The sequence below is a fragment of the Gymnogyps californianus genome, chromosome 7 (assembly GCF_018139145.2).
Source record: "Gymnogyps californianus isolate 813 chromosome 7, ASM1813914v2, whole genome shotgun sequence".
In the NCBI taxonomy this organism is placed as follows: domain Eukaryota; kingdom Metazoa; phylum Chordata; class Aves; order Accipitriformes; family Cathartidae; genus Gymnogyps; species Gymnogyps californianus.
Window position 1 is genome coordinate 15,590,462 of NC_059477.1, and position 16,532 is coordinate 15,606,993.

At 37.0% G+C, this 16,532-nt stretch overlaps 1 protein-coding gene across 9 annotated transcripts in view; it reads right to left on the reverse strand.

Moving 5' to 3' along the window:
- The window catches only part of PARD3B (par-3 family cell polarity regulator beta), a 437,827-nt gene that overhangs the window by 401,818 nt on the left and 19,477 nt on the right, over positions 1-16,532 (reverse strand). For all 9 annotated transcript variants that reach the window (XM_050899878.1, XM_050899879.1, XM_050899877.1 and 6 more), the window contains exon 2: positions 7,746-7,847. In XM_050899878.1, coding sequence (XP_050755835.1) covers positions 7,746-7,847 — 102 coding nt within the window. The remainder of the gene's footprint in view (positions 1-7,745; positions 7,848-16,532) is intronic.

Consider the following 16,532-nt stretch of genomic DNA (forward strand, 5'->3'; position numbering starts at 1 on the left):
CATGGAATGTAATACCACACTTAAAAAATGGTTATTTTAATGATTACGCTAATGAGTTCTGAACTTCCAACCTATGTGCATACAGTTTCATAATTACACAGCTTGAAATCCTCATCAGCAAATCCAAATGCTCCTGAAATCCAAATCATTTTATAATCTTGAATAATGCATGGCACCTCTGCAGCAAGAAATTAAAACAAATTTCATAAAAATGCAAAGCTTCATAATCTGTATTCTAAAAGAAACTGCATTACTGAAATAGTGTTGCTTAGTAAGTACTCTGATGGTGATTTCTTTTTTCCCCCCTCTCCCTCTGGTACTCACAGTTCAGATCCCACTTCAAAAATAAACAGACTAACTCCTATCAAAATATCCTTTTATATATATATGGTGGCTCACAGCATACCCTACTACACAAGAGTGAAATCAGACATCTGTTTCCTAAACAAGCACTGGCTCAAAATGGCATAAAACCTTTTCTTCCTGAAAAGTGTGGAAACTTTTTTTTTTTTTTTAAATAGGCTGCAGCTTGACTGGCTTGCATACTATTTCATCAATAGCAAAAACAAAACTCCATCTTAGTTCATCAAAGGGCCAGCAAATCAAGGTCTACAGTTTTTCCATAAGAATGTCCCCCATCCCCAATGCCTTTTTTTGTTTGTTTGCGTTCAAACTACAGGTAAAGCCTAGATAAACTCAACAGAGGTTTTTAGCAAGCATTGGCACTGTCCTTTTGAACAAGTTAAAAAGCCTGTGACTCAAGATGAGGGGAAAAGCCATCATCACAGTCAAGGCAAAAGGATAGATACTCCATTTTGATCTAGGATCTTCTTGTGTCTCACATCTCTTCTCCATATTTTAAGGTGCGGAAAAGCATAAAGGTAGTATTTAAAATATGCCCTTTCTAATACTTCCCTTCCTTGCAGACACGTGACGCATAGCTAATTATCAGACAACTGAAGAATACTTATACTGGGACTCCCTTGATAGAACAGAAGTTACGTGGAGGTTTTATTCACAGTAGTGTTTTGTCCTTGTATCTTCATTGCCCAGAACTAGCTATGAATATTTAAGTAAACAAATACTGTCAGCACTAACAATTTCATATCCCAATAACTTTGATTATGCGAAATTACAACTGAAACCTATTACAAATTATTTATACAAGGAAGAAACAGAATACTCTAAATGTAACAAAGATAAGAACACTATTGTGCTTTTGGAGGTTGTAAATGTTATTCAGAATAAAAGTTAAATCCATTTTAATTTTTACCAATTTAGGGTTTGAAAGAAGAATGAATTATTAGTTATCCTTTTTACTAATAAAATTTTAAGATTTCTGCTCATCTGTAGGATCTCATTACTGAAACCACAAAATACAAATGCAAAACCAGAAGCAGTAAGGAAGAGTCACAGAGACAAATATCTATACATATTCTGGCAGAGATACTAACCACAGCCTGAAAATTATACTTAGAAAAAAACATTAAAACCAAATCAAAGAACAACAGCCCTTACATACCAGTTTTGCCAAATTTCCGCAATTTCATTTTTCCCATCTTGAACATACCAAACTTTTTGAACTACTAATCCCCATTTTACCTCATTAGCACCAAGGAACTAAACATAAAAACTGGCTGCCTCTGGACAACAGTTCTCTCAAACAAGGCATTCAAACTTACGGAAGTGTAACCAAGACCCTGCCAGAAGCGCTAAGTATCCAAAGTTTGAAGCATGTATTTGCTGCAACCAGTTTAACAGTCAGTAAAAGCACACACATTAAAACAATAACTTGGCCATGGTATTAATCAATTAAATGTCACAAAACATTGAGTGTCAAAAGCCTAGTCCAGAGCAACATTCACCACCTTACAGGGAAAAAAAAGCTATTTTTTTTTTTCCTTTGATGCATGCCTTTTTTGGTGCAGATTTTATGAAAGACACAGAGCATCCAAGTTATAACACACCAATTTGAACTGTGCTGTGTCCATTGCACACTTGAAATGTTACCTCCACATTATATGAAACTAACATCATTAAATTGCTTTCTGTGCTATCAGACATCTCTTACATGCTTATTCTTTATATCAAAGGGATTTTTTTTTTTTTAAACTTCGCCAGGGGAAAGTTGACTAATATGCAACAACTTGTAGAGCAGCCTACATAAAAAAACCACTGCAGCATATACTTCAATAGGTAAAAATTCTCAGCTGTAACTAAGTCTTAAATATCTTGCTTTGTTTTTCCTAAACAAGTGTAATATATTGTTGTACAACAAACTGAAGAATAAAAAAACCCTCTATTCTGCATTCCAGTTATCAGAAAGTTACAAAACCCTAGAGAAAATACTGGAAAGCTCAATTACACAGAAGTCTAGAGTTTGAATCACGTTTCTCTAGCTTAAGTATGCATTACTTGCATGGATCATATATTTGAGAACCAAACCATATGACAAAAAGATCTGCAAAGCATGACATTTTCAGGCTCTGCTGACCCACTGGAAGGTAATTTAAACAAGCCAGCATCAAGGCCTCTGCCACTGATTTGCAGGGGAAGCTTTTAAAGCAGCAATGCTGTAACTCCCCGTTAAGAGAAATTCCTTCAGAATTCCACAGCCCTTTATTTATTTTTTAAACTATTGAGATACTCCTGCCCACTTGCCTTGTTATTTTGACTTCATTTTACCGTTTTTCAACCTGCTTATAGAAATCATTTTCCTTATCATCTCACACTCTTTCAGCCACATCTCCTCTACTCACCTAAAGGTTACTTTAGTTCTGATTTCATTCTCCATTTCATAAGGAATTCGATGGTTGGAGGGAACAGAAACTGTCCAAAGGTGGAATTACTTCAGTGTAACTTACTTTAAATACACATTGCACATTGTGAAAGTGCCGTCACTTTCACAGCTGGAATGACAACCCTGAAGGTCTACAGAGACAAACCCAGGTCAGAAAATAACTGCTGTGTAAGTGCTATACGCAGCCAGCCAGCACTCCCAGTGACTAAACCTGCCTGGAAACAATGGAAAAGTTCAGAATCCACTGACAGAAAACATGCCTGTCAGGTACTTGAAAAGACATTTCCTTTGTACAACTACATCAATCTTGAAGTTTGTATCTGCTTCTGAATCCAAACGTTTTTGTTGTTTTGCTGAAACAATTTCTCCAAGCCAGCCTCACACTCACAATACCGTCACTGAAACTAAAGCTACCTGCAAAGACCTCTGTCTGAAGTAAGGTTTAAGAGAGTTACTTAGCATCCTCTACAAAAACAACTTCAGCCAAATCTTCAGCTTCTTATCAGGAGCATGCATGGGCCCAATATCCATTTTGAACAGCCAGTACATGATTTCGCTAGCATTTGGAGACCTTCCAGGAGACGTTTTCTCAATATCGCATTTCTGCTGGTAGTGAACTGAGAAGGAAGAATTCATTGATTTTGCTATTTAATATTTCATTAAATGCTTAGCTAAAATAAGTATCTGAACTACACTTAATTCATACCATTTACTTGATATCATCATTAGAAACACTTAAATGACAGTTACAGTCCCTACAAATCTTGAAACAATGTCACTGTTTCAGCATTTCATTGATGTTGCTTTGTGTCCTTCAAAAGCTTCTGCTGGTGTTAAAAACCACAAGTCACCTATATTTAACAAAGGAGATATCCCAGCAAAAACTGTTTCTAAGACCTTATTGGCACCCTGCTATTTCAGTATCAGTGCAATGCCCATCACAATCACATAACCTTTTTTTCCTTCCACTCCTAAAAAAAAACCCACCACACAAAAAAAGCACAAAACACCCCCACCGTATACTTAAAGCAGTGGAACTGCTAACAAACAAGCCTCTGGAGAGGTGAAACCTACACCACCTTCTAGGATGACAAGCCTACATCTTTTGCCAGCAACACTGATCAGGAAATGGTATCTTTACATAAATGTTCAACAGCTTTGTTGGCCAAATTGCAGATACTGCAATACTGCCCTTGCAAGCATAGTCTTACCAAAAAAGCCAAACAAAACCAGCACCCTGACAGCAGACCACTATCCCCTACTTCAGAAGGGCTCTGCTGATAAAAGCATAGCACTAAGCATGTTTTGCTTGTATTTAATCCTGTCAAAATATGAATGTATATGTTACATAGGTTAGATAGAAACTGTATTTTCCCTGTAGACTTTTATATGTATTCAGAGAGCGGAACTGTTCTGATCTAGGAAGTCATTAACAGTTTAAACTTCTCCTATAAGCTAAGCAAGTTTTAACTTATTAACACAGGGCTTCATTACATCTTATTAATCTCCCCAGGTGTTTGTGAGTTTTTGAAAACATGACTCCATATAAAAATCAGAGGGAAACCTAGATAGGTACATTAAGTTTATGCATTTAAGACACATGCCAAGCACAGGCTCAATGTACACAATGATATGAAGGGAAATGTTTTGTACTCATTTTTTGCACAGCACAGAAATTTTCTTAGGATATTTTCTTCCTCAAGGAAAAAAGTCATTTCAAGGGATAGAGATCTGTTAACAGCATACAAGGAGGACTCCATTTATAGCTTCAACACATTAAAAGCAAAAAATTTAAATAGCATGGTTTTATTCAAATGACAAAATTTGGGTTTTTTAATTAGATTCATCATTCAGAGTAATCAGGACACGAACCACTTCCTAGATAACTCAGTGAAAACAAACTACTTTAAAACTATTCAACACTAGCTTTGACATCCATTTCAGGCCACAGATTATTGCTGAGGCAGCGGCAGCAAGAGGGGCTTTCACCATAAAGAATTTCCAAAGCGTTTTCACATGACACATGTTACCAAGCACATAATACTAATTTAGACCTGTTTTATATGCAAATAGAACAAGCCATCCTCTCCAACATGCATAACCATGCAGTTGACAGCAATTAATACCATCCGCTGTACTGCCTATTTGCTGAATTTTGATTAGTTTTGAGTTCAAGAGGAAACCATGAAGTTAACACAAGCAGAGCTCAAAAACACTGCCACTCCCAATAATGTGCATTATGCATCCCAGTGCCATCATTTCACAATGTTGGAAACTGACCATTTATTCCATCTTTTTGCTCCCTCAATCATTTACTGACCCAGGGCAGCTCTTGCTGCTTACCTCATGAGTAGTTGTGCCTCCTTAACAGTCTATTGTTAAGGACTGTCAAAAGCTTTTGAAATTCCAAATAAATTATATCTGATAGCTCTCTGATTCACTGTTTTGTTGCCACAGTGAAAGAATTTCAATAGATTAGCAAGCACATTTTCCTTTGAAGAAACTGTGCTAATTTACTGCTATCAAAGTACCATCTAGAGCAGATTAACCCTTAAAAAACCATCAGCTAGTTTCCTCTGCCACTAAAGAAGAGCTTGATGGTCAGCAACGCCAAACAGACCTTTGGTTAAAGGTACTGAGGTTAAGTGCAACACTTATTTTTATATTGAGTGACTGATTTCATTGGAGATTGCATTACTGGCTTGGATGCACAGGAAAGGATGACAAGGACAAGGGAGCAACAAAGCTGTGGCCTATTCATTTATCACACATACAGATAATCATAACCAAAGATAATCAGTGCACAGATAAACGTACCAAAAATTCTTTCATCTATTTAGGGACTTTAAACACCAGAACAGATATCAGATCAATTAGATCTAAATATCTCCTCCCCTTTTTGCAAAGCTTAAAGATCCCCGAGCCAATATTCTCAGTGTGGAATAGCACCGGGGAAGGCTCAAAGGCTAACAGACGATAATAAAACTATTAAAAATATTTGTAAGCCTTTTATAGGGCTGGTTCTTTGTTATCAGATCATACCAAACCTTTTAAGTAGGTAGCATGGACAACTCCTTACACATGCTATGGCCTAATTCCACTCTCAAATTAAATAATTCTTTGACCTCTCAACCAGCAGTCCCCTTACGTGATTCTCCCCTAGTTTAATCAAAAAACCTGATTTGTCACTGCAGCTGCCGCTGTTCAGTAAGTCTTACTTACCATTGTTTCACCAAGGCCTTCTGAAGAAAAGATGATGGTAGTGATGCATCACATGTAATTGAGACATCACAGGAAGAAAAATCGAGGAGTCTGCTGTATTCCTAAACCACCCCAGACCACTTCAGCAAGTAAGATCCCAGTTTTCCAGTGGTTTTTCCTCAAGGCAGCCTCAGAACTACAGAGTCCTACCTAGCACTGTTATAACAGAAGATACTTAAACCTATAGCTGTGTGTGAACTAGAAACTTGATCAGGAACACATACTCAACCAGTGACACCCACCAATAAAGTATAGCAAAGGCGTTGGCAACAAGTTCAAAACTGGATGGTATACCAAATATTCTACAAACTATTGCTCATATTCGCATAAGTGTTCCTGTATCAGTACTTCAAATAGAGGAAATCCTGGGTGGACATGTTAATTTTAATTAACTGATGAGACCAGTAACGCATTTCCCTTTGATGCGATATCTCATTTTATCACATCTTATGCTTATGGCCTTATCCTTTATATACAGCTGTGTCATTCCTCAGAACCTAATCTTTAGTCTCCAAACACTACTGGAAAAAAAGTCTTAGGATGTTTTAAGTACACTTTCAGTAAATATGGACAAGCAAGAAACACAAGTTTGATAAAAAGAACATATACCACAGAGAGCTCCACTATTTTTAAGAATTCCCACACAAACCACCATAAAATGACACTGAAGTACGCCTTAGACAATTTTCTAAGGTATGAGAAACAGCATCCCACTAATCATAAGCAAAATGTTGCACTTTGTATTAAGTCATTGAAGAATCAACAGCATAGAAAACTAGCATTTCTGTTTGCAACACACAAAATTATTTTTTAAGTCACCAAGCATATGGCACTGTAAATAGACAAAGCTATTTGTCTGAAAGTACAGGCATATCCCATATTTGCATCTTCAGTTTCAAGTCAATAGATGTATTTTTTCCCTCTGATTTTATGAAGAAAAAACAAAAGAAAAAAAACGAGTAAAGTATTACAAATTATACCCCTCCTCCTCTATGCTGAAATAACTCACCAGTTACTTTCCCAAAACTAAGTTTTCCTGATAATTACAAAAAAAATTAAAAGAGGCTTCTTTGCAGCTACTACTTCTCTACCTAGAAAGGACATCTATCTTACTTGAATTGAAAGTTAGAGACTCATAGCTTTTAAAATTAATAACTGGCCTGCTTAGACTTTCACTAGCCAATCACAGGAACTCCTCCTGAGATGTAACACAGTTGAGGCAGCTGTTCTTGTCATTGCAGGATTTGTCTGTTTATTTTGTCACACATACTCAACCATGACATTTGAATGATTCTCAAAACCTTAATTCTAACCAAAGGAAGAGATTATAAAAGATATTTTAAGTGGCATAAAAAACCCGATGTCTTGCAAAACTCACATTCCTTCACCACTCTATTTTCATACAGCAATAAAAAGAAACACAGAACTGCTTGAAAAGGTTAAGTCCTAAATCAACTGCTAGGCTCCTCTGATTATCTTTATTGCTTTGGTCATGCTTTCCCCCTGCCCCCCTCCAGTTCCGCTCCAGAAACAGAGAGCTATAGCACCTACGGGCAGATGTGTTTAATTTAAGAATATTTAACAGCCACTTCACCTACCAGATGTCCAAGAAATGAGAAAGTATCATTAGTTATTTGAAAAGACACAGCAAAAAGCAAAAGTAGTACTTTCATCCAAGCTCTACCTTATCTTTGTCTTCCACAACATCTGCCAGCACATCATCTGGGTCCAGGATTCCTCCATCTGTGTACTCCAGGTGGTGAATATTTACCCAGGAAGTCGGATCCTGTAAGACAGACACAAGACTTATTAACCTAACCTTGCATGGTTTTAGTGCCATCAGACAAAGCAGCTTTGTATCCCATCTGCTTCCCACCCATTTCCCTCTTTAATCATGAGGTAGAAGCTTGGAGCCACTACCCAAAATTGAGACTGAGAAAGAGAATGAGAACTACAGACACATAACAAGACACTACCTATAGAACACTATGCAAAACATCTTTAAAATGTACATTTCCATTTCCTTACCATTCTTTACTTCAGTTAAATAGTTAATAAAAAATAAGGAGAAATTAAACTTTTTTCATTTTACAATAGTTTATAGTTGGAATATTTGGGTTATTATCAGCACACACATGTAAATATATATATATGTATGGACATGCACCACTTCTGACAGTTTCAGGGGGGAGGGGTGTATGCATATATTTATAAATATATAAAACACCCATCATTTTTTTCTCTGAGGAGGTAGGTCAGGCTATTGTGGCAAAAAAAAAATTAACAGAATAAATAAATCCCAGTTTGTTTTCACAAATAAATGCTCTCAAATTCCAATGCAACATTGCATACCATATTAACAGGGATCATGTTAGTTTTCTAAAACTAATGCTTTCCTCATATATTAACTACTTCACTTCAATAAATGGGAGCTTAGCCATCGTTCCACTGACCCTGAAGCCAAAAGGCTCAGAGCGCACTACTCAACAGCAAATTCTCCCTGACATGAAATACAAATCAGGCAGCAGACACACAGTCTGTAACCACTGCACCCAAACCATACCAGCTACCTGTGTACACATAACTTCCAAGGGGGACAGGCTAAGTGGTAGTTATGTTCGAATTGCCTTAGTGAACATTTATCCTATTAGGGCCAGCTATTGTGGTTTAACAAGCACATGGCAGCTCATTGAGTCATAGCAACATGTTTGAGTACTCTATGGTATCAGCATTGATAAATGTTGAATTTGCACATCTTCTACAGCACGCTGAAGAAAGGAAACATGCTTGGTTAAGATTACAAAGCATATTTGAGTCCTCCATCAAATATTATGGAGATTGGCCAGAATATGCTAAAATTAAGGGTCAAGAAACTGGCATGCACACACACAGCTTTGAGAAAGGTTTCAGAAATGGACAAAAAGAGCAGCACTGCTGATGTGCAATACACAATCCCAATGAATCTATTTATATTACATCTATATCTCCAATCCCTTCTTCCTTGTCAAGTCTAATTAGATCACAGTTCTCAGAAGCAAAGTGAAGCACAACAGACACACTACATAGACCAGCAAGTTCCTTATCTCTAGTTTGGATATTCCCCACGTAATGAAGTCCCTTTGCTGGTGAACTCTAAACAAAATGTTTTTCCTATTCTGACCCATCTAGCTTCCCCAGTTCAGTTTCAATTCTTCCACTGACACGTACTCGTTTGGGCTGCGATAGTGTTAGTTTTCTTCACAGTAGCTTGCATGGTGCTGGTTTGGATTTGTGACCATAACAGTGTTGATAACAGGGACGTTTTGGCTATTGCTGAACAGTGCTTACACAGCATCAAAGCCTTCCCCATTTCTCAGACTGCCCCCCAGCAAGTAGGCTGGGTGTGCACAAGAAGTTGGGAGGGGACACAGCCAGGGCAGCTGGCCCCCAGCTGACCAAAGGGATATTCCGACCATATAACACTGTGCTCAGCAATAAAAACTGGGGGAAAAGAGGAGGTGGGGGCAGAGTTGTGTGTGCAGCTTTTGTTTTACCTATTAAACTGTCTTTATCTCAGCCCATGAGTTTTCTCACTTGTACCCTTACAATTCTCCTCCCCAGCCCACTGGGCGAGCAGTGAGCAAGCAGCCGTGTGGGGCTTAGCTGCCTTAGGTTAACCCACAGCCTTTTTACCCCCTTACACTTGAGGGTTAAGTATATCTAAGGTACAGTATGGCTGAATGACAACCACCCAATTAAGCACATAAAAGTATCTCTATTTGTAACATGTCTAGTTAATCTGTAATTTACCCCTAACTACAGTTATTTCATTTCGCACTGAAACCACCTATTTGTGAAATAGCAAATGTTTGTTCATTCTAGGTATCAGGTGTGCAAAATTACAAAATTTAAGAATACAAATTAACATGCTTTTGTCTCTGCAAAGTGATGAAGTGTAGACCACTATTACAGCTCAAAGCTCTATTTTAAAGCCCACGGTTTAAGTATTTTTACCATAACCACAAAATTCTAAAATGAAAAGGCAGAGAGGAAACGTACCTCTGTGCAACAAGCAAGCATGTTAACTTTGATCAAACAATTTACCTAATGCAGAAACCTTGTGAAAGAGTGTCACTTGACCCTACCAATAAACTTACAAAATATGATTCTCTCAAACTGGAATGCATCAATAGCTACAGATGTTCCTCCTGAACCTTTTAACTAAGGCAATCACAAAAGGTTTTCAGTTAGTAACACTAAAACAACATACTTGAAAACCACTCCTCTTAATTAGACAAACTTCTATGGCTAAAATTTTTGTCTGAAGATATATTAAAACCTGTTATATGTCTTATGCTGTTTAAGTGTCCTGTAGACAGAATAAAGCTGATATGAAAAAAATAAACAGCTGATTGGAATATTTTGCTTTCAATGTTCACTTCTATTTGTGATTCAGTAGCTGGACCAACCCAGATGTGCAATTGAAAAAGAAACAAAGAAAAAAGGAGCGTAAAAGCTCTATTGTCCCAACAGAATGCAGCAAGTTGGCAGGAAACAAGCTCAAGACACACAGCCACCCTAAACTATATTAAGCTTAATGAATTCCTAACCTTGCTTTTACTTCAGGCCACAACAAATACAGTAATTTAATGGTTTTGTTAGTGGCCATATCAAAAGAAAGTAGTCTCTAAATCAGTCTGAAAGAACAGAAGATGCCATTCCTCACCAATCTTTTGGAGCAAGTGCAGCCAATGTCAGATTCTTTAAAAGAAAGGAATGACAATTCACACTGAAATACAAGAAGTAAAACAGAACAGTATTCACATAGTTTCCTTAGCAGAAAAATACTTCTTAACAGTTTAGGTACTGCTCCCACACGCACTATGACCTTTTGATCTCAAGGACTCCCCAATTACAGTAACCACTAGAGACTACAAGACTGAACAGTTGCTGTTTCAGAAATACAAATGTGAAACTGGCTTCTATTAACTTAACCAGAACTTCATCCCTGAAAGTTAAAAAACAGCTACTAAGGGAAAGGGAAGGGGAGAGGGAAAGGGAGAGATGCTTTTTATAGACTTGTTTGATGAAGCAAATAGTAACTACTGCTAGATAGCCTGGGTGGAGGAAATTCCCTCTGCACAGTCACAGAAGTAACAACAGTTCATCTGACCAGCAAAATCACTCACCCATTCCAAAGAGATTTCAAAGTCAGAGAACATTTTCCGTTCTTTGGATGAACTCCAAACACTGCCATGCACAGGATACAGAGGGTCCACATAAAAAAACCCTAAAATCTATATAGCAATTTCTCCTGTGCTTCTTTACTCCTACCAAGAGTCCAGACAGCTTCAATAAATAAAACACCAATATTTTAGCTAACTTGCCATATAAAACAAGCCATTAACTACCAGCAGATGTAAGAGCTGAATACCTTAAGTCCCAAATAGCATTTCATCCATATGAGTAGGGGATGGACAGTAACAGGAAGAAAAATGAATGAAACACACACAGTCAGGTTTTACACATTATTTAGAGCTCAAAAGGAACAGAATAGGTCTGAAAAATAAATATGGTACATGCAAGATAGAATCATCATTGGAGAAATCAAAACTCCTCAGAAAGGGATGGTCTTACTTGAAGTTTCTTATGTTTTAGTAAGATACAATGATCACAGAGCATCAGGAACACTTCCTGTTTCCATATATTCTAAAACTGCTAGGCAGGAGACTGCATTTCCAAAGTAACATGGTAACTTTATAAAGTATATCACTAGAGTTCTTGCAAAACAGACAGCTCTTCTGCTTCTACAGTATTTTCTGAAAGGTCTGAAAGTCAGAACCCAGTAACACCAGTAACAGAGGTGATAGGGAAATGTTACACATGAAGAGTTGATCCCAGCTTGCATATGTTTGCTTCAATGAAATAATACTTCTTACCTGTTGAAAACAGAAAATGCTGGATTTTTAAGCTTATAAACAGTACAGGATAAGATTACACTTACCCCATTTTTGCTCAGGGAAGGGATTGATTAAGGACATATTTACTGAGAAGGCACTTGCTGAGAAAACTACCAAATACAGAGCAAAAAAGTGTAAGAACTGTATTCTAAAATGCTATGACAACTTTTTTTTTTTTTTTTTTTTAACTGAGAGGTTCTAGTTTTCTAGTTTGGGATTAAAGTCCTCTTCTAATGAGCGACAGTGTCTAGAATGATTCCTCCCAGTATCTTCTTAACCATCATCACTGGAAGTTCACATGCTCAAGAAGAAAGAATTAGTTTTGAACAAAAGAATGAGTCTCTTGTAAAAATAAAACACTAACAGCAGCCTAGAAGCTCTGGGCAGCATTCAAGTATGGTTACCCTCTATCTGTACTCCTAAATGCTCTCCTGTTAGCAGGGTCATTTAGGAGGAAACACATCTACAGGTTTTCTTCAGAACAGTTCCAAAATATCCTACCAGCATGAGTGGGGAGAAGTTCTCTTACAGCACGGCATATAACCCTTATGCAGAAGTTTAGCTGAGGGATACAATAGAAACATCTAAATATGTAAAGAAGAAGTATGAATAAGTTACCCGGTATAATACATACCAGCACTTCCCAAATGAATATTGAACAGTTACTCTAACGTGCATTTTACCTTAGGGCTGCAAGTCATGTTTGTGTTTAACATCAAGCCACTTAAAAGCTGTTTATCATCATTTCCTTTATGTGTGGGAGAACACTTTAGGAATTACTATGCAAATATTTACCAAATGTTAAATTAAAGCCAGGTCACATGAATGCACAAGTGCGATGTAGGCAGAGAAGTGACAAATTTTAAAAAGTGGTTTTGACATTCATGTTGTTACAGAATCCTAACTTAACTGTTGCCACCTAATGCAATACTTTCAGTGTTCAAATAGTCTAAAATAGGTTCAAGAACTTTTATGCATTTATTTTCAGTCAAACACACATTCAAGTGAAAGACCAATCAGTCCATAATTAAAAGACACTCCCATTTATTGTTAGTTTTTTATATACATCTGTAGATACATATTTTTAATGTATCAAAAACTTGAAGCACCATCTTGATTCCTTTTGTTCCAAACTCAAATAGGAAAGTGTCAGTCTACTTTTCTGAAAATGAAAGCAACATAATTTATGAATGTTGCAGTTCACATAGTGTATTTCAGATTGTCAATGAGCAAGAGAATCCTAACAAGTTTAAATACATTTCAGCTGGCCCATCAATAAAATAAACACCACCACTTAATGATTTCACAATTAATTATTGTTTGGTGCAGTTATTTGTTCTGCTGTGCAGAATGCATAAAATTAATTGCAATCCCTATCCTGGAATTTTTAATTTAAATATGGTAAAGATAGGATGCACTGAAAAATTCAGAAGTAGGAATGACTTAGTAAGACTCCTCCCACAATTATTTCTCAGGTTGGTATTTTAGAAGCACCTCCACATTATTGCTTCATTAGAGCAATTAGACTTCAATGAAATACGGCATGAAAAAGCATTTATTTAAAAAATGGAAATCACATATGCCTGTTCCACATCCACAGCAAGAGAATAAATGCTAGGTCAAAGTTGGGGGTAAGGACTGGACTCTGGCTACATTGTTTTCTGTCATTTAGACAGCATAAAAATAAGATTAAAAACCCACAATCACCACGTATTTCCTGATGAAGGGGATATTTTAGGTTAAGGTCAGTAAGAGAGATATTCTACCATTTAATTATTTTTAGATTGTATATTGCAATGTGATCTATTACCTCCCAATATATAAGTAGTATTTAATGATTTCTATAAGCATGCTAAGGCTACATGACATATCATTATCCACAGCCAAATAGCACTAAGTATTAGTTACTCTCAAACCACAGCTTGCGGAGTGGAGTACAAAAAGGGAGTTGGAGAGGAACAGATGGATGAGATTGGTCACAGCCTCAAACTCCATCTCTAAATCCTTCTCAAAATTTATCATTAAATTAGAACAGCCTCTAGCATTTTTTTTTTGTTTACCATAACCACTTCCAAACAAGCCTGAAGTGGTACTTCTAGTCAGACTGCATTTCAACTGCCACCAACTGGGCTGCCATCATCAGCTGTAGTAGAGGTGGAGCTCTGGTTTTATGGGAATATGAATACTGAGTTCCCAAAATCAACAGCTGATCAGGAAGCAAACCCTTGCGTACTACATATTATCACTGCTGGTTGTTAAATATTCCTCAGTCACAGCAGAGCGATTTCTCGAGAATGATCTAGAGCTGAATGGTTAGATCTCAGCAACAACAGGAGGTACATGCACTTGAACTTTCTTATACAACCTAAGAGAAACCCTAATGAAAATGTATCACACCCCATCCTCCTAGCAGGCAAAGAACTACATTTATATATATGAAGACAGCTGAAGTAGTAGAACTGTATCATTTCTGTAACAATATTGTATGTTGCAGATGTGACATTTTTATGGAATGAAAGCAAACACAAGAAGCTTCTGTAAAAATCAAAGACGAACAGCTTTCTGCACAAGAGATTAAGGCTGTTCCAGACATTTACTGAATTTAGCAGATCCTAGCGCTGACCAGATCCAAAAAAGCCTCCCTATATGAAGGCCAACTGAGTATAAATTAGGTCTTCTTTTCACAAACTTCCAAAAATAGAGAAAAAGCAACATTTAGGTTTCACTGCTTAGGAAGCTTCCAGAGTTTAGTTTGCATTACAGTACAACAGAGTAAGTTACAAACCCACATTTCTAGGTCTCACTGTTGAAAATAAATTCTTACCTGGAATTAATTACATTGTCCTTATAGCTCTATAGTTCAACTGCATAAAATTAAACAAGACATTTTTAATCATTTCTAGCTAGAAATTCAAAAGCAGCAGAAACCTTCAAGAAACCTTCAAGATAATACAAGGAATAGAAACAAGTTACAGCACAGTGAGATAGTAAAAAAGATTCCTCATGTATTCCGTAGTATTGTTGTTCTCCTTCAACAAAACTCTGAATCTGCTTGCATTAGAAGTGAAAATGCTCTAAGATGCTAGAGAGAAGATAAACTTCTTTATATCCTTCTACCAGCTGAAGTGACACACGTTCTCTTAAGTCAGTAATATTCAAGAAAAAGATCTATACTGATTGAGCTCAAAGACAGAAATTAAAGCTGAGGCAAGGGCAAAGGACAGAAGGTAATCTGCTCAGAAAGAAACTGCTTTTAAGCATCCAGCAATAAAACCATGGAAAACACAGAAGGCCATACAGTAGAAATAGTCCTAGAAGGTGACTGTGCTTCCTAACCTGCCTTCCAGATAAAACAAAGTACTATAAAAATAAAGCCACCTCAGAAAGGATCTTAAGAGCAGAATTCTGCCTGAACTGGGGGCTGATGGAGAACAGAAAGAAGTTACTTCCAAGCAATCAAACTTCTGAGTACATTCAAGACAAATTTAGCAGGGCTGACTAACAAGCTTTCACCCGCCCTACCAAAACATAACTTCACCTTCCTTTCCATAGTATTTGCAAATAGCATGGGTATTTTCATTTCAGCTGATACAGTTACAGGCATGTAGCCCTGAAACTGTTCTTTACCATAAGCCATAAAGTGAAGTAAACAAGAGATTTAAAAAAACCACCACAATATTGACAGTGACATTTTGAGCAGTGTTTGCATCTGTCAGCTTCCTACTAGGAAGGCATCTGGCAATGAAGAGACCCACCTCATAGCTGTAACACTCGTAACTCAGCAAGAGCTGCTCTCTCACTTGTCCCTTTCTGCAAGAAGAGCTCCAATTAAACAAACTACTTGAGTAAATGCTTTTGAAATTATAGGCTGCATCACATGACTGCAACACATTTAAGTACATAGCTGAAGTAATCACAAAGATCTTACACGTTTCATCAGGCTAAGATAGGACACCTCTGCCTGCTACATGAGGGCCTCTTAAAACAAGTTCTCGCCTAATAGTAACTTAGGCAATCTTAGACCTATCACCTTAAGAAAATGAAAAGAATACTAGATTACAACATAACTTTTGAGCATGGTATCATCCTAAAAACACCAGCAGCCAACTCCTATCTAAAATTTCTCCTTAGTAAGCCTCCCTTATTAATTCACATACAACAGTTACAGCGTACTGAACTGTTTCCAAGTTCAAGTTAGACTCTCAAAAACAAACAAAAATTGTAAGTATCTGCATGCGTGAGGAACATATAGGAAATAAAGTAACTGAATAATACTTAAATACTTAAATCAGTACATTTTCTTAAAAAAAAAAAAGCAAAATATTACCTGCAAATGAGCATCAAGGACCATCTTTTCACAAGGATTAAAAACACATCAACCACAAAAAAACCTGAACTCTCAAAAGATCAAAATACTTTTTAACATGGGTGTTTACTGGAGAAGGACACACTTGATCTGTTTGTGCCTGGTTTATGTCAGCTTATGTGTCCTGATTTCATCACACGAAATAAAAATGAGAGATCACAGGAAG